The sequence below is a fragment of the Neovison vison genome, chromosome 4, assembly GCF_020171115.1.
Source record: "Neovison vison isolate M4711 chromosome 4, ASM_NN_V1, whole genome shotgun sequence".
Taxonomy (NCBI): Eukaryota; Metazoa; Chordata; class Mammalia; order Carnivora; family Mustelidae; genus Neogale; species Neogale vison.
The window spans coordinates 140,849,589-140,863,222 of NC_058094.1; the positions used below are offsets into that span (position 1 = coordinate 140,849,589).

Sequence of the window (13,634 nt, forward strand, 5' to 3'; positions counted from 1 at the left end):
CACTCCTCCACTAGGAAAAGATTCTGGGGTCAAAGGAGTTCGGCATACAACCAGGTAAAAACGACATGAAACAAGGTTTCTCCTGCCGAACTCCTTTGAGCCTTTGATGTGCTAAAGTTTGTTTGGAATCTTCCAGAGGAGACTGTCTTTCCTGAACTTACTGATCACGGAAGCCTTCTCTCCAGGAACATCTCTTAGAAATAATGGTGTAGGGGACACACTTGAAGTTACTCACAGCTCACTCAAGCTGCTCCCTGACTCATAAGAATGACCCCCAAAAACAGAGGAAAAAATGAAACTGCTAGAAATGCTTGGAAAGAAACAATACGCGTAAAGGGAAAGAAAGTTGAGTTTTGAAAACCCAAGGCACTAAGGCCATGCTGTGTTTTCAACCCAAAGTCTGAAGACTGGAATATTCAGTAGTTTAAATCTTTGAAAAAATCATGGTGTTATTGGCAAGGATACAAAGAAAAACAGAACGCCATAACCGCTTTTTTTCCCCCCCAACGGAAATGTGGTCAAGCAACACTCTGGGCAGGAAACTACCAGACACTTGGATGATTGATAGTCATGATAAGAGACGCCTGGGTGGCTCAGTTGGTTGAGCAGCTGCCCTCGGCTCACGTCGTGATCCCAGCGTCCTGGGATCGAGTCCCACATCGGGCTCCTTGCTCGGCAGGGAGCCTGCTTCTCCCTCTGCCTCTGCTGCTGCTCTGCCTGCCTGTGCTCGCTCTTTCTCTCTCTCTCTCTCTCTCTCTTTGACAAAGAAAGAAAGAAAGTCATGATAATACAAATGTTTATCAAGTACTATGAACTGGGCATTCCTCTAAGCACTTTGGAATTAAGCTATTCCAAAAATCCTGAAAGCTAGCCTACGGGGTAGGTATAATTATGACCCCATTTTACAGATGGGAAGTCGGTGACTCAGTTTCCTCAGGGCACAGCTCAGAGTGACATAGCTGGGGTGTGGCGAAGGCAAGATTCGCGGCCACAGGCACCTGAAGCCTTCTGACCCCATCGCTGCCCTCCTCAGACTTGCTGCTCAGGGAGTTGGCCAACGAAGGCAGTAAGAATTAAAATAGTGATAAAAGGCAGGTTGTGATGAGGGTCTCATGAATGGGCGACAGATGCATCTCTCTGGGTTTGGAGGGTGGAGGCTAGTGAGCAAATCTCAGGACCATCGGTGAGACTGGTTCTGGAAGATGTTTCACTAGAACGTCTTTCAGAGACCAAAACAGTTTTACAACACTCCTATGAGACGATGAACGTGTTGTGTTTTGCCAGAGTCAAACTTGTGTTTTTAGGAGAAGGATTTTTTTTTTAAAGATTTTATTTATTTATTTGTCAGAGAGAGAGGGAGAGAGAGCGATCGAGCACAGGCAGACAGAGAGGCAGGCAGAGGCAGAGGGAGAAGCAGGCTCCCTGCCGAGCAAGGAGCCCGATGTGGGACTCGATCCCAGGACGCTGGGATCATGACCTGAGCCGAAGACAGCTGCCTAACCCACTGAGCCACCCAGGCATCCCTAGGAGAAGGATTTTTGTCTTATAGGGTGTGTAAATGCCCATTGCATGCCTATACCGAAAATGAAGTTAGAACCTCGGCTGGCAGAGGCTGAATGCCCGTTCACCCTGTGCTTGGTGCAGAGAATGTAAACAGCTGGAGTTGCAACAGGCTGGACTTGAATCCCGGCCCGGCCATTTCCTGGCTGTGAGACTTGGGGCAAGTCACCTGTCCCATAGGGTTCAGTGACACGGTGCGTGCAGATGCCAGGCATGCTAAGGGTCACCGTAAGAAAAATGACTGCCACGGCTGTTATTAAGTGTTTAGCGAGAGTCAAGGTAGTGCCTGTGTTGGAGGACGACGCTGCCCTGGCCTCTCCGAGAGTCTTTGGTGAATCCGCGACCACGGCTTCCAGATGCCAAGTCTTGTCGCGGAGGTTTGTGCTCTGGTGGATGAACCAGTGCTGTTTCCCTTCCAGCCTGCGATTGTGACCCCAGGGGCATTGAGACACCACAGTGTGACCAGTCCACTGGCCAGTGCATCTGTGTCGAGGGGGTCGAGGGTCCGCGCTGTGACAAGTGCACGCGAGGGTACTCGGGCGTCTTCCCAGACTGCGCTCCCTGCCACCACTGCTTTGCTCTCTGGGATGCGATCATCGCCGAGTTGACCAATCGGACCCAGAAGTTCCTGGAGAAAGCGAAGGCCCTGAAGATCAGCGGGGTGATTGGGCCGTACCGAGAGACCGTGGACTCGGTGGAGAAAAAAGTCAACGAGATCAGAGATATCCTGGCCCAGAGCCCCGCCGCGGAGCCACTGAAAAACATCGGGGATCTCTTTGAGGAAGCAGAGTAAGTAGTCCCTGAGTATTGGTTCAGCCTGAGGAGAGATGCCCAGACTGGGCACCTCCATCAGAAGGCATGGTTGGCCCTGTGAATGAAAACAGGTGCCGGGTCGCTGGCTTTCCAGCAATCTTCGCTCTGGGCATTTGGGTGAGTGAACATGCACCAAACTGTGCGCACGGCAGAATGGAATGTGTGGGGGTTCCACTCAGCACCCCTCTTTGCAGACGGCTCCAAGCTAGTGGAGTGACAAGAACATTGGCTTCGGAGACAGAGGATCCGTAAATGAGTTGTAGCTTGGGTTAGTTGCTAGGTTTGAGAGTACGAAGGACTCCGTCCGCTAGGCTGCGTCTCTCTTCCCTCCCACGGAGGAGGGGAAGGCAGCACTTACCTTTACCTTACAGGGCAGCAGCAGCTTTGATCTGTGAAATGATAGTGTAATTGCCAAAAACACCATGAATAGAAGTCATTGTTACTATGTTTTGCTCCTAGTGAGGAAAACCATTCCCACAGCAAGACCCTATTTCCAAGTTCTTTCTGCGGCTGTGCTGCTGGTTGGCTAGAGCAGTGCTCCCTTCTCTAACTGTAACGAATTCTCTGCAGTGAAATATTCCCCTCCTAGCCCTCTTCTGGGTAATCCTCTCTGCCAAGTGTTTATTTTGTCAGTGATAGCAGAGCGAACTGAGTTCTGAGTTCTCAAGTTCTCAGGGATCATTTTTCAACCATTTCTCCTGCTCCCAAACGTCCTTGGCTTCCTCTTGCACATATTCTGTGTGATGGGACTGGAATCCGCCTCTCTAGGAAGCCAGACGGACTTTTCACCTCCACGCTGTAAGCAGCAGCAAGGGAACAGCTGACAAGCGCTCAGGCACCTTGTGGGAGGTCCTTCCTGAACCTTCTAGATTTTAAGTAGCTGGTCTCTTGGTTTCAAGCCGGGGGTTTTATGTCCAAGGCCATGTGGTGGACCAGACTGTTAGGAAATGTCTGATGTGGAGTGATAATGCAATTAATGAGGAATTTTAGCTCATTAAAAAGATGGTGTATCGCTCAGTCTCCCAACACATAGCCATAACAATTTCTGGAAGGCTGTGATCCGAGCATAAGCCCATTTAGGTAGGACCTGATTCTTGGCCTTGGTCTCATGCACCCAAGGGAGAACAAAACAAGCTGGGTGTCCTTTGAGAGCCTGCCAGAGGAGAGATCACATTCCTGGAATGGCTCTGTTGCTACCCTCACTAGTCCTCTAATTGGAGAGATTGTAGTCATCTCAGGGAAACTGGTTTCGTTAATCTTTTTTCAATACGACATCTGGAGATAGGTGTCTTAGGATCCAAAGTGGCATTATTAAAAAATACACAGTGTTAGATTTGATTTCTTTTAAAAATCATAACATTGTAGGAGAGCTGAGAAGAAACGAAAGCCTTCTGTGAATCAGCAGGTGAACAGAAGAAAGCACTGAAGAAAGAAACTATATTATAATTGTCTCAGAAGAAGTGATTGGGTTTATAAAATGTAGTTTAACCTACAAATCCTTTTAAGTACTCTTTTGAGTTTGTTCATGGTTTTATCTCGGCCTTAAATGACATTTTCAAATGGCCCCCAGCCTTTCAGTCTCCCTACATTTTCCCAGTGTTTTACACTGACTAGTTATTTCCCCGAGGAAACACTGAATTAGGTGACCCAGTAAAGTCCAGAGGTGAGGTCTTCTCAAATATTACTTTCTTTGTGATTACGCACACATACACACACACTGTATTTACAAGTAATGTACAGAAATAGATGCCCAAAACACAGCTTTGGAGATGTGAAATACAGAAGAAAATGCAGCTGGGTTTAGATTCCAAGTGAAATACTGTCATATTGCAGCCCATCCTGGTAGATATTACCTCTTTCTTATGAGAAATGAAAGGGCTGCTTGTTGGTAGAAGCAGGTGGGACCTTGGATGCGACCTTGTAACCGGGGGAAGCATGCGAAAAGCTCCTGCGGGCGGCTCCCCTGGTTCCTGGTAGCTGTAAGACTTCCTTTCTGCGTGTCCCATCTTGAAGGTGATCCCTGAGGTTCCAATAAGAGCATTTTTGGCAGGTGGCTGAGAGGCATAATTCTACACTGGAGTCACTTATGTCTTTTGGGTTTGTGGGACTGTGTGGGCTTGACGCTGCTCACATTCAGAGCCAGAGCTCCGTGCCCTGGACCTCAGCTCAGGTGCTCAGAATCCCTTCAGGACACTTCTTCCACAACACCGCCGATGGGTGCTTCTGTTTTTCTTCAAAGTCTTTGAAGAAAAGTTGTTAGATCTGATACAACCTCTTAACGAGGAAGAGAATAAAACCAGGACTTGGAAATAGAAAGTTCGGAATTGGTTTGAAATTACAGAGTAAGGGGTATGGTATTTGTGGAAAATAGAGAAACAGGACTTCAGAACTCCCCTTTGGTTTATTTTTACATCGGCAAACTTCTCCTCCTCTTTACAGGAAATTAACCAAAGATGTTTCAGAAAAGATGGCTCAGGTCGAGGTGCAGCTGTCGGACACGGCTTCACAAAGCAACAGCACAGCCAGCCAGCTAGAGTCTCTGCAGACAGAAGCGGAAAGCCTAGACAACACAGTGAAAGAGCTTGCTGAGCAATTGGAATTTATCAAAAACTCAGATATTCGGGGTGAGCATTTTTTGTGCAAATACGCAGTCCCGCACAATGGCTGTAACCCACTGTCTGGCCCCTCTAGTCCAGCACTTCCAGCATAACGTTTAGTGCTTTCTAATAATCTTAGAGCTTTTGCTCACTGAGTCTCTGGCACAGATAAGGATTAGAGTCCCCGCTTACAGAGGGAGGACCTGGGCCTCAGGGAGCCTAAGACACGGGAGAGATTCCACTGGGCAAGCTGGTTCCTGGTTTGTTTTCAGTGGATGGTTTAACCTCCAGTGGATGGTGTTTCTTGGAGATGGGCTCTTTTGAGTAGTTTAGAAATTACACTTCAGCAAATTCTTTTATGTTCAAGAATGTTGCCTGGTCAGGAAACAATCTTTGCAGTGTCAGATCCCACTAACCCTCCTATTTTATGCACGATCCTTTTGTTTTCCTGGCTGGGTCCTCAAAGCCACAATAGGCTGTCCCGCTTCATGTATGTCCGACTGGCCATCTGAGTGGATCTCAACAGTTAAATGACTAGGAAAAGAGAAAAAAATAAATCTGGACGTGTCATGTGCGGGCTGCCTCCGCTGTTGGCTATTGAGAAGGAGCTGGAAGACTGGCTGTGTGCAGGAACATCTGCACGATCGGTAATTGTGCATCCAGATGTTTGGCACCCTCCAGAGCCAGAATAGCTGCCTGTGGGACAAAGGATAGCCATTGCTTGAGGGGAGAGTTATGTTTCTTCCTAAAGATTTTGTCCTTGAATTTTAGAGCAAAACCATACAGTAAATGTAGGGCGGGCAGATGCCAGAGACGGGCATCGCTCCCCGAGGCTGAGCACGAGAGATTTCACTGCGGGCCATTGCGTTCCGTGCCCTAGGTGCCCTGGACAGCATTACCAAGTACTTCCAGATGTCCCTGGAGGCAGAGGAGAGGGTGAATGCCTCCACCATGGACCCCAACAGCACCGTGGAGCAGTCGGCGCTCACCCGGGACCGAGTCGAAGACTTGATGATGGATCGAGAAGCCCAGTTCCGGGAAAAGCAAGAGGAGCAGGCCCGCCTTCTGGATGAGCTAGCGGGCAAACTGCAAAGTCTGGATCTTTCAGCAGCTGCCGAGATGGTGAGATTTGCGAGGGTTTGGCCCCAAGGCTGTGGTGCGATAGGAAGAAAAAGCACCCTGTTTTGTCTGTGATCCTGTTCACTTTGCGAATGAACCAGCAGGAGTGAAACTGGTCTCTGGGCACCTATGGGTATCCCTGTCAGGCCAGATCAAAACATCATCATCTTCCTCTCCAACTCCGCCCCTCATTCCCCCCATAAAACTCCTGCTTCCAGAGGTTTCTCTGGGATATAGAGAATCAGGACTACTTTCCCCTGCCTTCGTATTCAAATTTGAGCCCTTTATAGACTGTGGACCTCTCTTTTTTACGTAGTTCCAGTTCAAAGCGCAAGCTCCCTTCTCTGTGGAGCAATTCAGGAGTCATTCCGGGATGGAGTTGAAAAAATAAAAGAAGAATTTCTTCCCTGGGTATAAATCAGAATGTTCCTTTGTTCCAGTAACTTTACCAGGTGAAGATTAACCCTGAGACCAACGGCAAAAGTAGATTCATTTCCCAGAAGCTTTTAAAGAGTAACTCTGGAGCCAAATGAAATTGAGTAGTGAGTTTAATGAAATCCGGCGGAAGGCCAAAAAAAGCCAAACTCTGCCGGTTTTGTCCTCGTTTTCTTACTGTTTTTCAGGGAAGGACACCTACAGAGAATGGGGAGGGTGTTGTTTATAAACAAAGGCTTGCACTCTCTTAGCTTAGGAACATGGGAACAGTAAAAGCAGGAGGCATGTGGGTGCAGAGAAGTCGGGGACAGTTTAGGCTCCTTAGGACTTTGTCTTTTGTGAAAGGCCCCCTCCCTGCCTTCTTGCCCACCTCGCTTTCCCTGCAGTTGGCAAAAACACGCTGTCGCTACTGTGTTGTGCCAAACGTAGTTGATGCCTACAGGGTTCGATATTATCCTGTCACACTTTAGAGCATGTAGAGTAAGGCAGATCTCCTGTCATGGTTCACTAGAAACATGGCAGCCCAGAGCAGTGTGTCTACTGAGCTTTATAGGGGACAAAGTCACTATTTACAGGCACGAGATGACAGACAGTTCCCTCAGTCTACTCTCCTTTCGGGACTGATTCCTTAGAAATGCCAATAAAAACCAGTTGTCACAAATAATATCCACACACTAAAATGAAAGCAGAGAGCGTTCCAAAGGATGTCTGCTTTGCAACAGAGGGCAGCAAAGCAGTGGGGGGTCCTACGAGTGGGGGCCCTCCCCTGTGATTGCTTTTCCATCAGGCGAGCTCACTAGACGTATGGGATTGTCCTCTGCGATCTCTCTTTACAGGTTCCATACTGACATTTCTTCGGTAGAGAGCTTTTTGTCCCTCTGAGTTTTTTAAGTACCTTCAGTTCTTGTTATGTGTATCTTTAGCAAGACCCAGGCTGTTTTTTTCTCATGCCTGTGGCTGAAATAAAACAGATCTCGTGTGTAGTCAGATTGTTTTTAGAAAGCATCCCTGAGGCCTCATGCTTCTCTTCCTAAGGCCCATGTTCTTCTAGAGCACACAGAATAAACTTTCTCTTCTGAAGCTTATTAGGTACTATAAACCAGACACCGGAAAGACTATTTAATAATTTGAGAGGTACTGGGATTGTAACGATCACAAAATTATTAGTCTAAGCAGTCGACCATTCAAAAACTTTTTCTTAAAAAGGATACCTTCCTTATTGGGAGAATTACCTGCTTTTCACTGCCTCTGTTGTGTGAGGGGACAGCTCCCCAGTTTGCTCCCTGCTCAGCCTTTTCCATCATAGAACAAACTTAACATGCATTTGTTTGCATGTGTGCGCCATGGCCAGCCCCCAATCTTTGGGAGTTTCTGGTAGATAAGGAAGAGGAGTCCAGGTAGGGAGAATGGTGGGAGGTTGCTTGTTTGTAGAAGTTAAATCTACCTTTTTTCCTACTGTTTTCTGTTTCCTTCTCATATCTGGAATGTTCTCCCACTTCCCTGCTCAAATCCCACCAGCCAGCTCATCCTTACCCAACAGCTACAACACTCTGTGGTCTCTCCTTTGTGTGCTTTCCTTCCGACTTACAGCTCGTGACCTCTTCCTGGCTGTTTCAGGGAGAGTGAGCATGTCTTCCTCATTCGATCTGAAGGTACTAAAAGGCCAGATAAGGGGCCTTCTAGGTCACTCTGTGGACCAGAACAGTCGACCACGGTACTAAGTCTAAAAAAGTTTCTCAATACTTTATTTTTTTTAAGTCTCATGATTTAGGATAAAGGGGAAGCATTCTCCGGCTCTCCTATTGGCAGATTTCAGCCTCACATCAGATAATGTTTGCACCCCACGCAGCGCCCGGATGACATTCCAGTTCATTGGGGCAGGAGGCACTGGTGAAGCATCATAAACTGTTTCCTTGGCAGTGAGTAGGGCAGCTTATTCCTAAGCTCTACACTCCTCTCCCCGAACACTGTGTTCCCAAGCACCCTTGCTGAGGACCACCTACACGCTCTCTGGGGCCACCCAGGCCCTGCACAGCTGTGCCGAGCCACAGACTCCCCCTCTGAAGGTTGGTGCCTGCTCCCCCACTTGTTGCAGACCTGCGGGACGCCTCCAGGGGCTTCGTGTTCCGAGACGGAGTGTGGTGGCCCCAGCTGCAGAACGGATGAAGGCGAGAAGAAGTGTGGGGGGCCCGGCTGTGGGGGCCTCGTCACGGTGGCACACGGAGCCTGGCAGAAAGCCATGGATTTTGACCGAGATGTCCTGAGTGCGCTGGCCGAGGTGGAGCAGCTCTCCAAGATGGTAATTCAGTGGACAGCCTTGCTTTGTGGTATTGGCTCTCAGCGACGGGCTGGAGAACTGGAAGGGAGAGATCAGTTCTCCATGGTCACATGTAAGGGGCATGGCAAGAACATGTCAGGTCTGAAAGTTCTGGTTTTTGTGAGGTCAGTAGAAGAAATACACAGGAAGGTTTTCATAGAATATTTAAGAATATTTAAGAATTTGCTCTCTTCTTATGACAATGACTTGAGACCATTATGTCACTTATCATGGGTCCACGTTGTGAATACGCTGAGCTGTACTATAAAAAATTCATGCTGAGCAATGGAGCATTACTTTTTCTAAAGTGACCATGTTAACATCCTGTTTTATAGGCCACCAAATGTTTTGGAGGAATTAGAAACTATTAGAAAAGATGTCTCTGTGCTAGCCTGATCTGTATGAGAACTTGTGTCGCCATCTGTAGACAAGCACTATCCTCTGTAGGGGAACACAGTACAGTTGAAGAAACATTTGTTTCTAAAACCCATGGTTCCAAATGCATAGCTTTTCAGTGGTGTTCCCTGGGTCATTTGTTTTTCATACTTAGGTATCTGAAGCAAAACTGAGGGCAGATGAGGCCAAACAGAATGCTCAAGATGTTCTGCTGAAAACCAACGCCACCAAAGAAAAGGTGGACAAGAGCAATGAGGACCTGAGGAATCTGATCAAGCAAATCAGGAACTTTCTGACCCGTAAGGAGTTGTTTTCGTTTGACCTGTAACCATTTCTTCCTCTCATGGAATATAAAAAATGTTTTATAGAGTCTGTGTTTGGGAGACCAGGATTCAAGTCTGCATTTTAGAGAAAATCAGTTTCTGGCTGGGAATAGAGTCACATTTCCAAAAAGAAAAAAAAAAACCCATGTTAAGAAATGTTGGCATTTCTTAAGTTTATGTGTATGTAAGTCATCTTCTCAGATAATCTGCAGACACAGATGGGACACCATGTAGGAAATCAAGTCAAACACACACTGTGGGAACGGAATTTGGAATCTGTTAGCGATTACACAGAATGTCATTAGATCCTTATAGTGGCTTTGTTGACATTGCTTGCCAAGCTTTGTTATCCTGGTATTTGCAGGACATCCTACTTAATGGTTAGCTCTATTGCTTCATGTTCTGTAGAGAAAGAGAAAACCTCTCGAGTTTGTGGTCCAGCTCTTAAGTGTTTCTGGTCAGTCTGAATGTTATCAGTAAAGGATGGTTTTGGCCTCAAGTTACACAAAACTTTCAACTGAGATGGACTTAATAAAAAATACTGTCTCACCTAGCAAGATGTTCTGGGGCTCATGTAGTAAGGGTATCTGCTTTACTCTCAGGCCAGCTCCTCCTGGTTTACAGGGTGACTGCCCGAAGTTTCACACTTCACACAAAGCCTCAATAATACCTAATGAAAGAAGAGACCACCCGTTCCCCTGTTATATCTTTTTTAAAGGAAGGAAATCTTACCCAGAAGTCTGGAGCAGTCATCTCCATAAATCTCACCAGCCAGAAAAGCATCCCACCCCATGTGTAAATGTCAGATGGAATGGGATGACCCTAATTGGCAGACTGATCAGTGTTTAACCCCGAGTTGCTCAGTTTACCTTCCCTTAGAAGTGGGCTCCTGAACAAAATACTGTTTATTCTGTTCGCAAGGAAAATGGGGACTAAGAAAGGAGCCAGTGATATTCCTATGGATATCTTATGAAATATCCTGTGGAAGCCAACACTTGATCAAATATTTTCCTGCTTAGGGGTCCGTTTTTGTATTAATAGTTGAAAAACAAAAAACCTTAAATCAATGACATGTTTGAAGGCTAACCTCTTGGGCATTTTTATGACCACTTTTCACATTAGACATTTGAAATTCCTTGGCTTCTGTGATAATATGCTATCAGATTCTCTTGCTTCTCTGCCTTTATTTTCTCCCTTCCTGAAACTTCCAGAATCCAGATAAGTTATGTAAGGAGTATTAGCTCTTTACCTCTGCAATTACAGGAGTGTCCTAACTGTTCTCCCAACCTCAATTAAAGGTTGGCACCTGTCAGGGAACCTCGATGGCTGTCAGTTAAGCCTCTGACTCCCGGCTTCGGCTCAGGTCATGGTATCAGGGTCATGGGACTGAGCCCCGTTGTCACGCTCTGTGCTCAACGCAGTCCGCTGAAGAGTCTCTCTCTCCCTCTGCCCCTCCCCCAGTTACTACTCTTCTGTAACCTAAACCACTCGCTCTGCTTGACTTTGATGGAACATGCGTGGCTCATCTCCATGCAGAGATGTCCATCTTCCTCCTTTTGAGTCCTACTATCCTTCAAAACCTGATCAGTTCCTCATCCTCCACAAAGCCCTCCCTGACTTTCCCAGGCTGTACCCAATTCCTGTAGCTACTTTTTCTACGTGTAACTACTCAACTAGACTATAAATTCCTAAACAGGAGGTGCCTAGGTCTTGGAGTCACCCAGAAGGCTGGTCACCAGGTGGGTGACCAGAAGGGACTGAGTCGCCATCTGTGACTTTGACCTCTTCACGGGGACATCATTGCTTTTCACAGAGGATAGTGCGGATCTGGACAGCATTGAAGCGGTGGCTAATGAGGTACTAAAGATGGAGATGCCCAGCACCCCGCAGCAGTTACAGAACTTGACAGAAGATATTCGGGAGCGAGTTGAAAGCCTTTCTCAGGTCGAGGTCATTCTACAGCAAAGCGCTGCTGACATTGCCAGAGCGGAGATGTTGCTCGAAGAAGCTAAGAGAGCCAGGTATCTGAAGACGTTCTGGCATTTGGGGGGGCTTGTGTGTCTAGCAGGGAGTAAAAAGTCTTTAACCAGGGACATTTTGGAAGAGTGACCTGTATGCGTCTCTCTGGGTCATTTCAAGAGGGTTGTACTTTAAAAGAAAGTTGTGTTTTTTTTTAATGTTCTGAGAGGAAGTAACTTTTTCATGTCCACATTGACGGTGTCCTCCTTTCACTCAGCAAAAGTGCAAATGATGTTAAAGTCACCGCAGACATGGTGAAGGAAGCGCTGGAGGAAGCAGAAAAGGCCCAGATTGCAGCAGAGAAAGCCATTAAGCAGGCAGATGAAGACATCCAGGGAACCCAGAACCTGCTCACTTCGGTAAGACAGTGTAGCCTTCACTGTGGGGGCAGAAAACGCTCACAGAAACTACCCAGAGAGGAAGCACATCTGACAGGTGAAAGCTGAACATGAAAGATAGCTCTAATCTCAGTAAAGCCGAACGACTCCCTTAGCACGGGTGCTAAAAATGTTGCTTGAGGGGGAAAAAGGACCCTGAAGACAGTGGATCGTTAAGTCCCCTTTACTTTCATAGTCCATGTGTTTATCTCCTGTTCCTTCAAGGAATCACATGGATGCTACTCAGTAGTAGGAAGGATGGTATTAATTTCAAAACTTAGTTATAGGAAACTCCTGCTGTTATAAGGCAGCCCAAAAGCAACCTACATCGTGAACAACAGTATCTCAAAATTTTATGAGGTGAGCATTCACAAAATTTTATTGTACGTTTTAAAAACCTCTGGAGAGCAATGAAGGTCAAAATGCTTCCAGTCCCCAATTCTAGAGGAACCTACTAGGGATCTTACAGCTGAACAATGTTTTGTTCAGTGGCTTGAATTCACAACTCCGAGATCAGGGGTCACCTGCTCTACTGACTGAGCCAGCCAGGCACCCCAAAAACTTACCATAAGCAGAATACTCGACTCAGGGACTACTAGATATTAAAAGCATACACAAAGAATTTTTCACATGGATTAGTACTTTATTCTAAAAGTCATATCACTTAAAAGTAATGCAAATATAATTTTTGTTTTATAAGAATGGATGGGAAATCAAATGAACTCCTATGATCCCTACCCATCTTCTCATAATATATTCTGAAATTAGATGCCATTAGTCTGCACTGTCACCCTTCCCAGGCCAAGAATCCCTAATGTTTAAAATTTTGAGAGGTGGTTGAAAGACCACTGGTTGATACAAACCTGTCTTCCCCTATTCTACTGTGCTCAACAAAATGAGGAACAATAGTTCCTCCCCCACTTTTCTTTCTTAAATTTTGAGTATATACATAGGGGCCCTTCTTGTTCAGGTGTGGAAAAATTACATTTTCCCACCAGACTATGATGTTCTAACCCTTTGATTATTCTGATTTTTCTATCTCTAGGGTTTTGCAAATTTCTCATGTGCTGTTAACATTTTAATGAACTTAATCTATTTAGGTAACTTTATAAAAATTACTAAGTTTTGGGGCACCTTGGTGGCACAATCAGATTAAGCCTCCGACTCTTGGTTTCAGCTCAAGTTGTGCTTTCAGTGTTGAGATCGACCTCCAAGTCATGCTCTGTGCTCAGCTCAGAGGTCTGTTTGAGATGCTCTCTCCCTCTTCCTTTGCCCTTTCCCCTGCTTTGCAGACACATGCTCTTTAAAGTAAATCTTTTTTTAAAAATTACTAAGTTTTAAGAAGCAAAATAGAAAATATAGTGTTTAATGGAACTACAGGTGGGATATTTGGCTTGACAGTACAAGTGAACAATAACAGTTTTTTTTTCAGGGACCCTGGGGGACAAGAAGCATTTTAGGTTAAGAAGCAAAAAGAACGTCTAAACTATGCTTTTAATGAAAGCTTGTCAAACAGAATCATTTATAATTAAAACTATACAGCTTATCGTCTAAGAATCTGAACTACTAATAGTATTTTTCTATGTTAATTAATGGGTGAACTTTTAGGTTAACAATCATTTGGTTTGAAATACTAACAAATTTTGCCATGTCTGTATTATGACATTAGTATTATTCA

The 13,634-nt window shown here is 45.9% G+C and overlaps 1 protein-coding gene across 3 annotated transcripts in view; it reads left to right on the forward strand.

Annotated features, from left to right (window-relative positions):
- Positions 1 to 13,634, forward strand: part of LAMB1 (laminin subunit beta 1) — a 69,164-nt gene that overhangs the window by 52,216 nt on the left and 3,314 nt on the right. For all 3 annotated transcript variants that reach the window (XM_044245802.1, XM_044245803.1, XM_044245801.1), the window contains exons 25-31: positions 1,980 to 2,349; positions 4,813 to 4,997; positions 5,851 to 6,092; positions 8,620 to 8,823; positions 9,392 to 9,536; positions 11,374 to 11,581; positions 11,797 to 11,938. In XM_044245802.1, coding sequence (XP_044101737.1) covers positions 1,980 to 2,349; positions 4,813 to 4,997; positions 5,851 to 6,092; positions 8,620 to 8,823; positions 9,392 to 9,536; positions 11,374 to 11,581; positions 11,797 to 11,938 — 1,496 coding nt within the window. The remainder of the gene's footprint in view (positions 1 to 1,979; positions 2,350 to 4,812; positions 4,998 to 5,850; positions 6,093 to 8,619; positions 8,824 to 9,391; positions 9,537 to 11,373; positions 11,582 to 11,796; positions 11,939 to 13,634) is intronic.